This window comes from Chaetodon auriga, chromosome 3, assembly GCF_051107435.1.
Source record: "Chaetodon auriga isolate fChaAug3 chromosome 3, fChaAug3.hap1, whole genome shotgun sequence".
NCBI classification, from domain to species: Eukaryota; Metazoa; Chordata; class Actinopteri; order Chaetodontiformes; family Chaetodontidae; genus Chaetodon; species Chaetodon auriga.
In genome coordinates this window covers 13,644,415-13,658,236 of record NC_135076.1, presented here as the reverse complement: position 1 = coordinate 13,658,236, position 13,822 = coordinate 13,644,415, and the positions used below count along the sequence as shown (strand labels likewise).

General features: G+C 39.3%; 1 protein-coding gene across 1 annotated transcript; it reads left to right on the top strand.

Annotated features, from left to right (window-relative positions):
• The first annotated feature begins 46 nt into the window (after positions 1-46).
• On the top strand, positions 47-12,384 carry LOC143317125 (uncharacterized). The gene is made up of 16 exons (XM_076725103.1): positions 47-142; positions 3,133-3,757; positions 4,423-4,537; positions 5,354-5,409; positions 5,593-5,630; positions 5,995-6,026; positions 7,459-7,591; positions 8,048-8,210; positions 9,332-9,482; positions 9,653-9,669; positions 9,945-10,005; positions 10,254-10,296; positions 10,600-10,762; positions 11,609-11,642; positions 12,106-12,143; positions 12,275-12,384. Exons 1-16 carry the CDS (start codon positions 140-142, stop codon positions 12,310-12,312), a joined length of 1,710 nt encoding a protein of 569 aa, XP_076581218.1. The 5' UTR covers positions 47-139; the 3' UTR covers positions 12,313-12,384.
• Positions 12,385-13,822: the final 1,438 nt, after the last annotated feature.

Here is a 13,822-nt window from a genome sequence, read left to right as displayed (position 1 = left end):
ACCCTGTTGCCCACGTTGAGCATTTCCTCATTTGCAGTAAGTTTAGTGTCATGTAGCAGTCTGTACAGTAGCATCAGCCTGGATTCCCTGCTGGATATGGAGTACTTTATCCACCACTAAACCATCACTAAAGGCAAATATGGTAAGAAGTTGTTTTTAAAATCTTATTTAGAAGGATTTTTCTTTGTTTATTAATCAGTGGAGTGACCAAGAACTCCTCCACAGCACCTTTCACACTATGTGTTGGCTGTTAAGTCCTGGCTATTTCCTCCCAACCATCAAGCTGTCTATGAATAACCTGACTCAAAGACCCTCAGCAGATATTATTGTTACACTGTGGCTAAAAACTCAGTTTCTCTCTGTCATATAATTAGGCACTCACCAAATCACCTTGTTGGAACTTTTAGCTTGTTCTACAATCCTTCAAATGCGTGATCTGTTGATAACTCTGTTTAATGCTGTAAAATGTTAATGTGCGCAGCTGCTGCTGTTTCCTTTCCTGTCCAGTATTAACATACTGTTTACACTAAAAGGGGAAGCTGGATTTTAAAAGAAAGCTTTATTATACTCAGCTATCACTGGTTAATGATTCACAGTATACACAGCAATTCTTTACTTTCACTTGTCTATCTTACTGTCTTACCAATTTCAGTTGAATTACATGTTAATTGTATTTTAATACTATTTTATATGCAGAAAAGGTCAATGACGGTTGATATTTAGTGAAGGATCCTGTTCTTGCTCCAGGTTTTTTTTCCATACTAGTGAGTTCAAAGACTTTAGATCATCAAGACTCCACTGAAATCAGACTTTAATTACATTCATTTCATCAGCAGTTACAACAAAATACAACTACACAATCAAATATATTCATCAGCTACATCAAAAGTCTGTTTTCTGGAGCAGAGACTGGCTGGAAGCTAATATGTGATGAAAGACTAGTATTACCTGAATATATTCAATCAAACTTTGCTTTGATTTGCACAGCCCCTTTCATACAGGTTAGTCAAACTGCTTCATAAACTACTGGCAAGCTGATTGTAACACAGTGCAAGTGTTTTACTGACAATATGTTAAGTTTCAACGTCAAAAGGAGACATTGATAAAGTTCATCAATATACCAGAAAATCACTTTTTTTTCAAGCCACAGAAAATAATTTAAAGAAGCAAAATATGAGTTCCGACTTTAATTAAGTCATATTTTACTAAACTTCATTTTGTCACTTAGTGCTCATGTTTATGCGCTGCAGCTGCACTGCTCCCGTCTGCGGCAAGACCTTTTAAAGCACCTGCAATAATTTTTCATTGCCAAAGGAGCAGCACACGCAAACTCACACAGATACATATCGATGCACACACGCAGTCTTTCTGCTGCAGACGCTCGCTGACTGAAAGTGGAACCCCACACGCAGTGTGAGTGTGTTTTGTGGTGGAGAGAAAAGGTTTTTGTCTGTTTCCTTTGTTCCTTGAAACAAGAGAGACGGCCGAGCAGAGCTTGCAGCTTATTGGTGCAGGAGCTCCAGCGGGGGGGCGTCTCCATGGTAACAGCAGCAGGATGCTGGCTAAGGTACAGAGGTGTGTGGTCATGAGCACTTCCTGCTCTCCTTCACACCCTCTGCTGCTACTTTAGGCGCTTGAACAATAGATGGTGTGATTCTTTTATTTTCATCATGTTTTCATTTTGTCCACAGAGCAGAGATCAAGGCGCATTCATTCATAACAGAATTTGCTTTTATTTCCACCATGTGTCCCTCCTTGCTGATCATTAGCTAACCATTGCTCTGTTAAAACAGTTCTCTGACTCCACCTATCGCAGCCAACCAATGATATGAGGGATTATTTCTGTATCTCTATCGCAGCTTTTTTTAAACTGTTCCGAGCACTTCCCTCCTTTTGTTTGGTTCATTTTTGCAGGTGAAAACGCCAACGCTCAAGTCCAAAACTATGTCACAGAGACTCGTAAAACTGAGAGAAGATGACTGAGACTCATGTCGACGCTAATGAGAGGAAAATTGCTTTCTGTTGAGACCATTTTCCAAAACACTCCACAGTAAATAGACAGCAATATAATGACATCCAGTACAGCAGATCTTCCACAAATTCTACATTAATGAAGGTTGTAATGTTCAGTCATTGTTATTATTGGTGACGTTGTCAGAGAGGTGTTAATTCAAATATATGTTTATTACTGACATCAAAGTTACTGGTGAGTTTGTGAATAGGTTGGACAAAACATTAGAAACACCTCGTATTGTTATGCAATCGACTAAACATGAAGTAAAATCGGAAACTTTCTGACAGCGTCAATAAAAAAATTATGATCATTGTAAAGGTAGAATTTGTGGCCTAAAACAGTGCCGATGGTGACCCACTGCATGATGGTTATCGTTTCACAACAGACAGCAGGAGGTCCAGTCAGCAGCAACATTGTGCTGTTCTACCTGTAAGAGGTCACACAGGAAATGACCCCTGATCTTCCATTTGAATCAAAAATAAAGAGATGTCTGATCACCATCTGAAAGCAGATGAGTTCATGATGCAAAAATAAAGTTAATGCCAATAAGACAGTCTGGAAGTAAACCAGAGGTACGAGAAGTTTCACACAGAAAATACAGTACCGAGAAAAGAAACTAAATGTAAACAGTAGCAGTAAGAGCTGGATAGCAAACGCGTATATGTTATTGTCATTGTGATGATGAAACATACCTCTTCATACAACAAAAAACCTCTGGAGGCAGAACTCATGAAATCTCATCATCAGGACCCCCCTGAACTGCTTCAAACACACAGTTACAGCATAAACTGGGCTATATGTTAAATGTAGTTACAGCGACTGTCCATTTGACAATTAAATTTGTTTATAAAGAAATGCTCACAATATTTGATTTTAGGATTTATGATTTGCTGCCTTGAATATTTTACTGTTCAGCCTGCAAGTTTTGTCTGCAGCAGAGCTGAAGGAGACTTATCAGCTCTGTAAAGATCAAAACAACCAGGAAACGAGTTGCTGCACGGTGCAGTCTCACTCATGTGTGATTGTGTGCGTAGGGGGCATGCCTTGCTGTGCTGCTAACTTCCTGCTTTAGAAACAGAGCTGCTGCAGTTGAGTTTGTGCTTCTGTCTTGTTGTCAGGGGGAGAGTGTGGATGTCAAGGCTCTGAGGGCCAAGTTCAACAGCAAGTCCAGCACCTCGGACACCAGCAGCCGAGACAGCGGCTCGCCGAAATCTCCACGACCCGGGTTTGGGAGGGCGATCCTGCCAGTGTCAGAGAGTGATTTGGCCCATCACAGACTGTCTCCTTCTGTTCCTCCTCCTCTGATGTCCGGCCAGGGTCTGATGAGGTTCCCCAGGGCGGAGCCAATGGCAGCCTCTGTGCCCTCCAGACCTGTTTCCTTCCCTCGACTGCCTCCCAACCCTGGAGTCAGAGCTTCCATCCCTCCGGCAGACAACAGCAAAGTCAAACAGACAGGTGAGATGCTACAGAACATAATGCTGAGGCACCAGAGGCCTCCAGGCACCAAACCAGTCCCGGCTGCGGCTCCAGTTCAGGCCCCTGCACCAGCTCCCCCCTCCACCCCTCTACCACTCCGACAGCAGCCTCGGCAGAGGAGCGCAGGGGATGTGACCCCGCTGAGAAGGCCCCTGCCCCCTGAAGGACCTCTGCCTTTGAAACCCAAACGGCCTCCTCATGTCAACCTGGAGCCCTTTATGAGGTTCAACCAAAGACCCGTCCTTCCTGGCCCAAGAAAGCAAAGCGGTGAGTCTCAGTCTTATTCGCTCACAGATTTGTACAACTGAGGATACTCTAGATATTCCCGGTGTCTATTCTGTGCTTGTATCTCTCTGGATTAATGTTTGTAAAAGGTTGCTCCTTCCCAGGTGAAAAGCAGACAGTCAAGGTTGATTCTGTTTGAAAATAATTAACCTGGCAAAATCATGACAGTTCTGGCTTTGGATGATCAGTCAATAGAGCACAAGGACACACTCGTCAATTTCCTGCCTGCTGACATTTCTGCCTCTTGTACAGAGGATATTTTAACTTGTCGCACAAGAAAAAAAACACAGGTTTATATAAGGTGTACATGCTATTCTTATTCTTTTATTGAATTGAAAAAAAGATCAGAAACAACTATTGTTTGCTCGTGATATTTTTGAAATATCTCTGAAATGAACCCTTTGATGGAAAGTTAAGTCCATTAAATCGAACATTGTCAAATCTAAATCTTGCTGACAGAGCATCAAATATTAAAAGTGGAAATGTGGTGAGCAACAGTAGTAAAGCTCAGTAGAATAAAAAAGAAAAATAAAAAAAGGAGAATGTTTCAGCCTCTTTGTCCTTCGTTTTTGCCCATTTGAGTGAGTAGATGTGACAATTCGTTGCTGGTTGTCTGCTCATTAAGGCGTTCTCTCTGGTTCTCCCAGCACCTTCCCCCAGTTCAGCAGGCAGAAAGATGTCTTTACCTGCAGTCATTGGTCCTCCAAAACCACCTCAACGAGCCAGCAAACCCAGCAGTCTACCGCGCCAAGTAGCCTCCATGTGAGTATTTAATATGATGTACAGTAAAGATGGCAGGCAGGAACATCAACAACTATCATGAGTAACACTTGAGGACTGTCAAATGTAAGGCACTTTAAGGAGAATAAATCATGGCAGAGACTAATTTAGAGTTTTTAAAAATACTAGAAAATAAGAAAAATGTGGGCATATTTTTCTAAACTTTTACAGTTTGCACCAACAAGTGGTCTAAGATATGTGTCACGTAACCATGATGTTACTGGTTTGAGACCAGAGACTTTCCCTGCACATCATCTCTTTCTATATATAGTCACCTGACACGCTTTACTTTGAGCTATCTAATGAAGGCCAAATACTCTTATTTGGTTGAGACCAAAAACAGATCTAAAAGACAGTGGTGGTGGTGGTGCTAACAAGTTCCCATATCGACTAAAAGATGACGATATGTCGGTGTGCTGTGCCCACAACTTGTTTCTGCTGCCCCAGTTTGTTACTTTTGGTTTACAAATGCCTTGATTTTGAAGCTGAGAAATGATGATGATGAAATGTAGCAGTGAGCACTGCAGAGTGAAAACCACAAAAGGAGCGCCATAATAAACCCTGTCTCCCTAAAGTTAAGTTCATGCACAACTAATTTTGAAACTTGAAATAAATGTAATGCTGCCCAGATGATGGTTTGATTAACATTTTAGGAGACCGGGTTGAGCTGTTCAGATTGTCTGATTGATACAGAATTACAATTATAATACATAATCATAATAATAATGTAAAGATAAAAAGTACACATAAGTAAAGATAAAAAAATCAACATGCCTCATGTTTGTTTATTGATTGCAGGGACATTGAGGATAACCAGGACACGTATGATGATATTGCAAGCTTTGAGAAGAACGGTAACGAATGCAGCTTGTTTGTTGGTGCATCAGTTCACCTCCTTCTGCTCTTGAATCGTTATGACACATAATCTCCTTGTATTATTATAAATTTTAATATTATTAAGCATTTTGTCAGAGAATGTGACACTTTATCAAATGTAAGACACTGTTTTAATGTCTCTGTATTGTGTGACTTCACAGAGTCCTGGAGTGACAACAGCTCACAGTGCATGGACGGGGTAAGGACGGAAAACTGAGACTGAAATGTAACTTACTGTAAAGTGAGAGTGGCATCTATTTTAAAAGATGAAAACCAGGTGGCTTCTCTTGTGAGAACAGACTGCACTCTTCCCTAAAACTAAGATTAGAATGAGCTCTAAATTCCAGTTGGCACTTGTTCATATTTCACGTTGGTGAGACGAATGACAGTTAAACTCGTTATCAGTTGAGCAGACACTGATTTTACATTCAAAACTCTTCTTTGATTCCTTGATCATTTGATTTAGTTAGGATAGATGTCGTTCCCCTGTCATCAAATTATTCCTGAATCAGAAAATTTTCGTTTGTTATTTAAAAGTGCGAATAAAACCTTTTCTCTTGCAGGATGACGAAGACGTGTATGAGTCTATTGATGAGTGAGTATACATTTCTGCTTTTAACATTAGACCACTGTGTCTGCATATGTTAAGCACTCTACTGCCAAAAGTAGAAAATGGTTGCAGCTGCATGAACGGGGGGGACAGCATTTCAATAATATCTGCTGGTGCCACTGTTATTTTTGAACTTACCGCTGTTGCTGCTGAAGCAGCCACTAGTGCACCAACCAGTACAGTAACTATTATTACTATAAAGTTTTCTCACTTATATCACTGATAGGTTGTTGGTTTTTTTTAATTTTTTTTTGTTTATGCTTCAAATTATCCTAAACTGAGAACAACGTGTGCTCCTTTACGTTAAAAATGACAAAGAATCTGCATTTTGATGTGAGTTTAGTTCCTGTGTGACCGGACAAAATGTCTCTGTGTGTGATGATATTTCTTTATGATTATAAGTCGTGTCTGTGAATCAACATATTTCCTGTTAAAGCAGATTATAGTGACAAAACACAGGAGGTTGGGGGGGGGGGGCTGTTGAAATGTGGGCAGATTGGAAAAAAATGACAAGTGAAAGACAGTGAGGTTTGTAGGATCCTACAGTTGGTACTGTAATTTTTTATTTCTGAGTTCACAATAAATATAGACCAGTTTCCACAGAATCAAAGTAATGGGACTACTGAGAGAAATCTGTAAGAGAATTAAAAAGTATCTCTTGGGATAAAAGAGTCTTTGAAGATCCACTGACTTTTCGCACCACCATGAGGTTCACATTAGCGGTTTTGAGTGAAACATCTCAACTAAATATGGAACACATGTTCAAGTTACCATCGAGATTGATTTTAATCCTCTGGATTTTCCCAGTGCTTTGGTTTATGGCAAACTTCAAAGTTTAAGTAAGGCAAGTTTATTCAGTCCAGCTCCTTCTCAGAGCAAGGTCACAGAGTTCTTCACAAGAAAAAATAAGACCAAAAATGCAAAATTACACACTAGAAAGCATCAGGCAAAGACCAGTTTGAATAAAAGAGTTTTTAGCTCCTTTTTAACAGAGACTGCTGAATTTAAGTCTACAGGAAGAAGAGCGCTCCACGGTGTCGGAGCGAGTGACTTTAAAGGCACAATCACCTTTTTGCTTTCAGTTGAGCTTGAGGGACAACAAGTAAGATCTGGTCAGAAGACCTAAGTGACCTACTGGTGATGTAAGGACACAGCAGGGCAAAGACGACTTGCTGAGGCAGCTGAAAAGGGAATAATAGCAGTTTTGCTGGGATGACGTAAAAGCACGAACGATCATCTGTGCTTGAAGTTGTGATGCAGCAGACCTGGCAATGTTTCTTAAATGGAAGAGACATGTACAGCTCAGTGAAATGACAAGTACATAGTCTGATCAAATATAACACCAAGATTTCTAAGACTTGACAGTAGAGAGGCTGAAGAAAGATGCTCAAAACTCATTTTGATTGTGCCCTTATAGGGACCAGGTGGAGGTAAACCGGGTAAATGCTGAGAAGAAAAAGAAAAAAGAAGCAAAGAAGAAACAGGAACAGGAGAAGAAAGAGCAGATGGAGCGTCAGAAAAAAGAAAATGAGTTGAGGAAGAACTTTCAGGTGAGAAACCAACAACATTTGTCCTCCAAGAAAAAGCACCACAATAAAATTGCTATTTGCAGATTGGATGTTTTGTAGTTCAAACATCTGAAAGTGGGTCAAGCCGAAGAACAACTTTTTTTAATTGATATAACTTTGAAGCCAAAGTTAAAAGGCAAAGAGTAAGAATATTGTGCTGACTGGAAAGATATAATCTACTCATATTTCCTTCAGTTATCAAGGTTAGCTGCAGCACTTAGCTAACCTGCTGACCTTCTAACTTCCTGAACGTTTTGTTTTGTTCAATCAAAAATACACATTGAAATATATATTTTTACTGTTTGAAACACAAGTTTGCATCTTAGGTTACATCCAAAAACAATGAGGTTTGTTCAAATCCTCCCTCCATCTCCATCCAAATCTCATTCATTTCTGTTCATTGTTAACTTTCACCACTTTATTTCTGTTCTTGTGTAGTTGCAAGGGGAGGTGGAGGTTCTTCATACCGCCAGGGTCCGACATGACTGGCACGGAGGAGGAAAACTGGAGCTCAGTGTCCAACAGGGCGAGAGTGTGGAGATCCTTCGAGTGAAGAATAATCCAGGAGGCAAATGGTTGGCTCGCTCTATGAGTGGAAACTGTGAGTTTCACTTTAAATTTCATAAAGCGCACATAGAAAACCTTCCAGTTTGAACTGTCCTTAGTGCCATTAAGTTAGACCTCTGAGTTTAGCATAACGCAGCACTTTCAGCAAACTCACCTACATCAACCAAAGCCCTCAGTTGATATGAAGGCTAGACATCTAAAAGTTATTTATTTAAAGTGTTTGTGTGCCATGTATTCCTTCCTTAGTCACGTTGTGGAGGCTCACCTTCCTAAAGGGGACAAAATACATGTCCACACAATGTAGATCATTACATTTTAGGGTGAAGACTGGGGTTAAGGTTAGGGTAAGGTTAGGGTTAGGCAAGCAGTGGTTTTGGTTATGGTTAGGGTATGAATATACAACTCTGTGTGTGTGTGTGTGTGTGTGTGTGTGAGTTTAGAGCGTCAGACTGAAGACATTTTTCACATCCTTGTTTGGTGAAGACGCTGTGTATTGTATATAAAGATATCATCTATAACATTGTGCAGATCTCTATCTCCCAGTGTTATATCACACTTCCTCTAGTGTCTGATTAACATTTCATTAATGTCAGATATGTAAGCAATCACAGGGGACAAGATGTCCCAATATAACAAAAATGATGGACAGGCAGAGGACGATGAAGAATGTCATAAAGCAAAGCGGAGTAACGTTTTTTCCACTGAGACAGTGAGCCTGTGTCAAGAGTTGAGACAAGTTTGGAGTCCCTTCAGTTCATGGTTGTGTTGGTTTCTCCAGTAAGCTGACTGGCAATGTAGGATGAAAGTATTGTTGCTATAGGTATGTCAGGTTAAATACAGTACCTTCCACATTGTTTAAACATGACAGTGGAGATACTGTCAACTGGAATTAAGAAACAAGTGCCTTGTATGCTAACGCTGTCAATGTGTGATGTACATATGAATAGATATTGCACATTGATTTGGCTAATGGAGATGAAACTTTAACAACAAAAACCTTTTGATAGATTACCAGTTTACCAAATTATTTTATGTGGTTTCATATAGATACGCCAAGTGATAATATTGATTCTTTGCATTCGAGGGGTTTGTGTTGACTCACACACTGAATTGTCCTAATAAAGTTCATCATCTTCATGTTGTGTTACCTTGCAGACGGATACATCAGTAACACATGTGTGGATGTCGACTATGAGGCAGTGAAGCGTAAAGTGCTCCAGTCCAGAAAAATAGACACATCACCGCTGCCTCCACCACCTCCAGACCCCCCACAGATGTTAAATGTGGAGTCCAATCACAGAGACAGGTACAGTGCATCATGTTAATCCCACTGATTTGATTTCATATTTTTTTAAATCAATGATTAGTTTCTCTGTAATTCCACCTGTAGACTCAGCTAATTGTTTGGTTGCATTGCTTTCTCAGTTTCACCCACGTCTGTTCCAACTAACATGTTGTGTTTCCTCTAATCTGCAGCATGCTTGAAGATGATGGTAAGTGACACCGCACGTAAACATTTCTGAGGGAAAATCTCACAGTTTTCAATTTAACTTCGTCATTGTTCATAGTCACAGTTTGCTAAAGGTCAGTAGGATATTTGACAACTTGAAGCGTAACAAAGAGGACCAACTTGATTTCAGTAATCTACCTGGCCAACTCATACTGTGGGTCATATTAGTTGTACTTTATTTTATCTTTGACTTCTCAAGTTTTATTCATAAGAAGACATGATCATTTTAGTTTTACTTTACTTTTCTTCCATCCTCAGATGAGTATGATGATGTTCAACCACTAACTGGGGAGTTTCCCCCTCCACCGCCTGAAGTCAGGTATGTATTACAACTGGCTCCCTGAAAGGGAACAGGAAATGAGAGTGTGACATTGACATGTCAATGCAGCTCCATCATCAGTGTAACTTTATTTGTGTAGATCTGGTAAGTGATAGGAGGAGGTGAGATCTGCCTCGAGTTTTTTTGTTATTATTCATCTGCTGGAGAAAGTCTGAGAAAACATGTAGGTGATAAATTTCACAAATATATGCTTTTTCATTCACTGTTGAATCATCTTTTTTTTTCAGCATAGATCCCAAAATAGAGAAGGAGCTAAAAAAGAAATTTAAGGTAAATTGTTTTCACACATTTATATCAGATTATTTGCTTTTAGTGGTATATAAAGCAAAGTGTCATCAGCATAGCAGTGAAAAGAAATCTTTATGTTGAATGCTCATTATATGTCACTGAATTGTTTGTCCAAAGGGAGAAACATATAGAAAGAAAAGAACAGGATAGATCCTGCCCACAATGATGTGACGAATAATTTCCTCTTGATGCGTATAACATAAACATGTTACAGCGCCTACACTGAGACAAATACTGAAATGTAGAAGATGGTGCAAATGGATCACTGTTCCTGTTGTTTCGCAGTATGAGGGGCCTCTCGGGGTGCTGCACACCATGATGGTGAATCCTAACAGCATCATAAAGAAGCCAGGAGGAAAGGATCTGCATGTGACTGCTGGAGAAGTCCTGGACGTCATCCAGCTCACCAACAGCAAGAAAGCTCTGTGTCGCAACCGGTTTGGAAGATGTACGTAAACACGTCACTTCCCTCTTTGATTGTAATTTTAATCTGCAGTACTTTATACATCAGCAGCTTGTGGAGGTGGTGGCCACACAAGTAAGAGTAAGAGTCGACTGGTTTGTAATGGTGTAAGGTATACGTGATGCTCAGTGACTTGGCCTGTGAGAGTGTAAATAAGCAAAGCATTGACAAATGTTGCATAGTTTACCTTGAGGGAAGTAGTGGATTAACACTCACTATATTACATATCAGAATTTAACTTTAGCTTCTCATGCAGCCCGCTCACCAGGGACCAGACTGAAGAGCTTTGAAGTCAACAGACTGAAGTGAAGAGCAGATGAGGCACAAACTTGAGAAATGATGTTGTAGCTGTACTGAGGTGCAGATGTGCTTTGAGCTAAATGCTAATATTAGCATGCTAATCATAATGAGACTGCAAACTTGCTGGTGTTTATAATATAACATTCTATCACCATGATAGTTTAGCATGTTAGCATGCTAACATTTGGTAATTAGGAGTAAACAGAAAGTACAGCTGTATTGATCTTAATGTGATTAGCTTTGCAGGTATTTGGTCAGACCAAACTACTCAATGAGAACACGCTGTGTCACAGTTAATAGTAATGAAAACATGTATGTATGGATTGAGATGCAATATGTATGTACTCGCACAATCTTTTGTCTGTGCTTACAGTTTTAACTTAATTGGCAAAGGCCTTGTTTTTAATTCTACCTGTTGTACATTAACAAAGCAGTCAGCCTGGATGGTAAAATAAATTCAGCAACAGTTTTATTTTCCTTATTCAATGTGACTGTTTTACATAAAGCTTTCTTTTGTCTCACCTGTCACAGATGGTTATGTGTCCAGATCTCTTCTTCTTCAAATGTAAGTGAATCTTCATCATGTTTCTCCATGAGCATTACTTTGAATTTGTCTCATTACACCATAAACAAATTATGGTGAATAGCCTTTCTTTTTTTTATTGGTATGGTAACAGCTGATCTTTGACTTTGACTGTTTAATAGCAATTTTAGTTACTGTTCATTTTGATAGTGTAATTTAAATGGGTAATTTATATTATACAAGCATACATTATGTACACACATATACTTGCTGTATATTACACTGCATGAAGATATGCTATCACCAGATCTGTCAAACTTACATATATATTGTACTGGATACGCCCATTTTATAGATCCACTTCATCCATGCTTAGATATGATGCATTTTGTTCTCATCCAGAGTTACAGAAGACAAAGTTCAGAACATTTTGACTCCATTTTAACAAGTTCCAGGTCTAGACTTTGCACAGAAATATCAATAGGAATCATTTCTATCTTTGCAGGGAAGGAGACATTTATGACGATGTCGACTATGGAGGCGGTGAGTTCTCTTTGAGCTTCATGTTCTGTATTAAATGCCCTGCAAACTGTGCTCCTGTCATTTCCAGTGGAATCTGTAAGACTGACTTTTAAATGTACTTTTTAATTATTTTTTTCTTTTCTTCATTTCAGACATCTACGACAACGACTCTCCACACACCGATTATTAAAACATGTCAAACTAAACACCCACCCACACACACACACACACACACACACACACACACACACACACACACACAGAGAGACAAAAGAAAGAAACTACATTGAAATTAAAAGGTAAAAACTGAAGCTGTGTAAAACTATATAACTCTCCACCTGAACACACATTTTTGCTTTGTTTCACTCCACCAGTTGCCTTCAGTTAAACAGGTTTCAAACACGACCTTCGCTGCACTGTCAGGCTTCCTGATACAGCTGAGAAAAGCAGGAAAAGACAACAGCTGTGTGGCTCACAAACAAACAAACAAACAAACAAACTAGCTTATACAAACTAGCTTATACAAAACTAAAATGACAGATGGATATACACTCACACACACACACACACACACACACACACACACACACAAACTCCGTACAAATCCTGTGCTGAGAATAACAAACTTGTCATTTCACTGTTTGTCAAACTGCTTGTATAGAAGATGAATACACTATTATTGTAGCTTTGTGTTTTGCTCGACCTCTGAGATAATGTAAAATAAATGAATAAAGTGTTTTTCTGGTAATTTTGTTCCAGTTATAATGAACTTATCTTTCTTTTTCTTTCTTTCTTTCTTTTTTTTTTTGATAAAAAAGAAACATGCTTAACCCCTGGAAGTGTTATGTTTAGTAAAGTGGAGGAGGAATATGGACTCTACCTATCTGCCAATGATGAAGCCCTGTGGAAACCAGGCAGAAGAAATTAATCAGGAAAAACAGCAACAATATATTCAGAATATCTCTGAGACGCATTAAAATTACCTGTGAGCTGAACTACACAACAAAATCATAAGTCAGGAACTAGAATAAGTACAGCTGAGCTTTTTTGGTAATGGGAACTTGGGTTTGACTTTGACACATATGTCCTGTAGCATAAAAAAAAAAAACAGCATATGGACATGTTGTTTCTCCATACACAGTGTGTGCCACTGTGTCATATATTCATGCATATCCTCTTTAAGTTCATATAGTCTGGGCCATACCAGTGCTGCAAGTGCTTGTGGTTTACACCTGCTGGATCAGACTTATCATCTGCAAAGTGACCCTCATTTGCACAAGGTGATCTCATCTTTAGGCTGGGCTTTGGAGACAGAAGTGCCTCCTCTCCCACCTCCATGCACTCAGGCTTTCCCCTAATGCTTTTGGGTCAAATGAAGGAGGAGAGGTTTAAAGGTCAGACTCTGGTGAGTCAGGCCACAACAGTCAGGTTTGATGGACCAGAAATGAATTAAAAATGAATGTAAGACTTGTTTTTTAAAGAAGTTTAGTTATAGACAAGAAATTTCCAAATTAGGTTTTTTTCATGTATGGAACTAACATTGAAAAAGTAAAAATATTTACATTATCAGGGTTAACTGAGATACATGTGTACATTTAAAAAATAAATCTAAGTGATTTTTTATATATTTTGTTATGAATATGTAGGAGACACTCACCTAAACCTTCTGGTAGGAAAACATCAGAGTAAAGAAACCAAGT

Bases quoted from the DNA above. Each gene is read 5' to 3' on its own strand.
- LOC143317125 (XM_076725103.1), top strand. The intron at 6,027-7,458 runs GTGAGTATACAT...GTGCCCTTATAG, and splicing joins GTGTATGAGTCTATTGATGA to GGACCAGGTGGAGGTAAACC. The intron at 10,006-10,253 runs GTATGTATTACA...TTTTTTTTTCAG, and splicing joins CCTCCACCGCCTGAAGTCAG to CATAGATCCCAAAATAGAGA.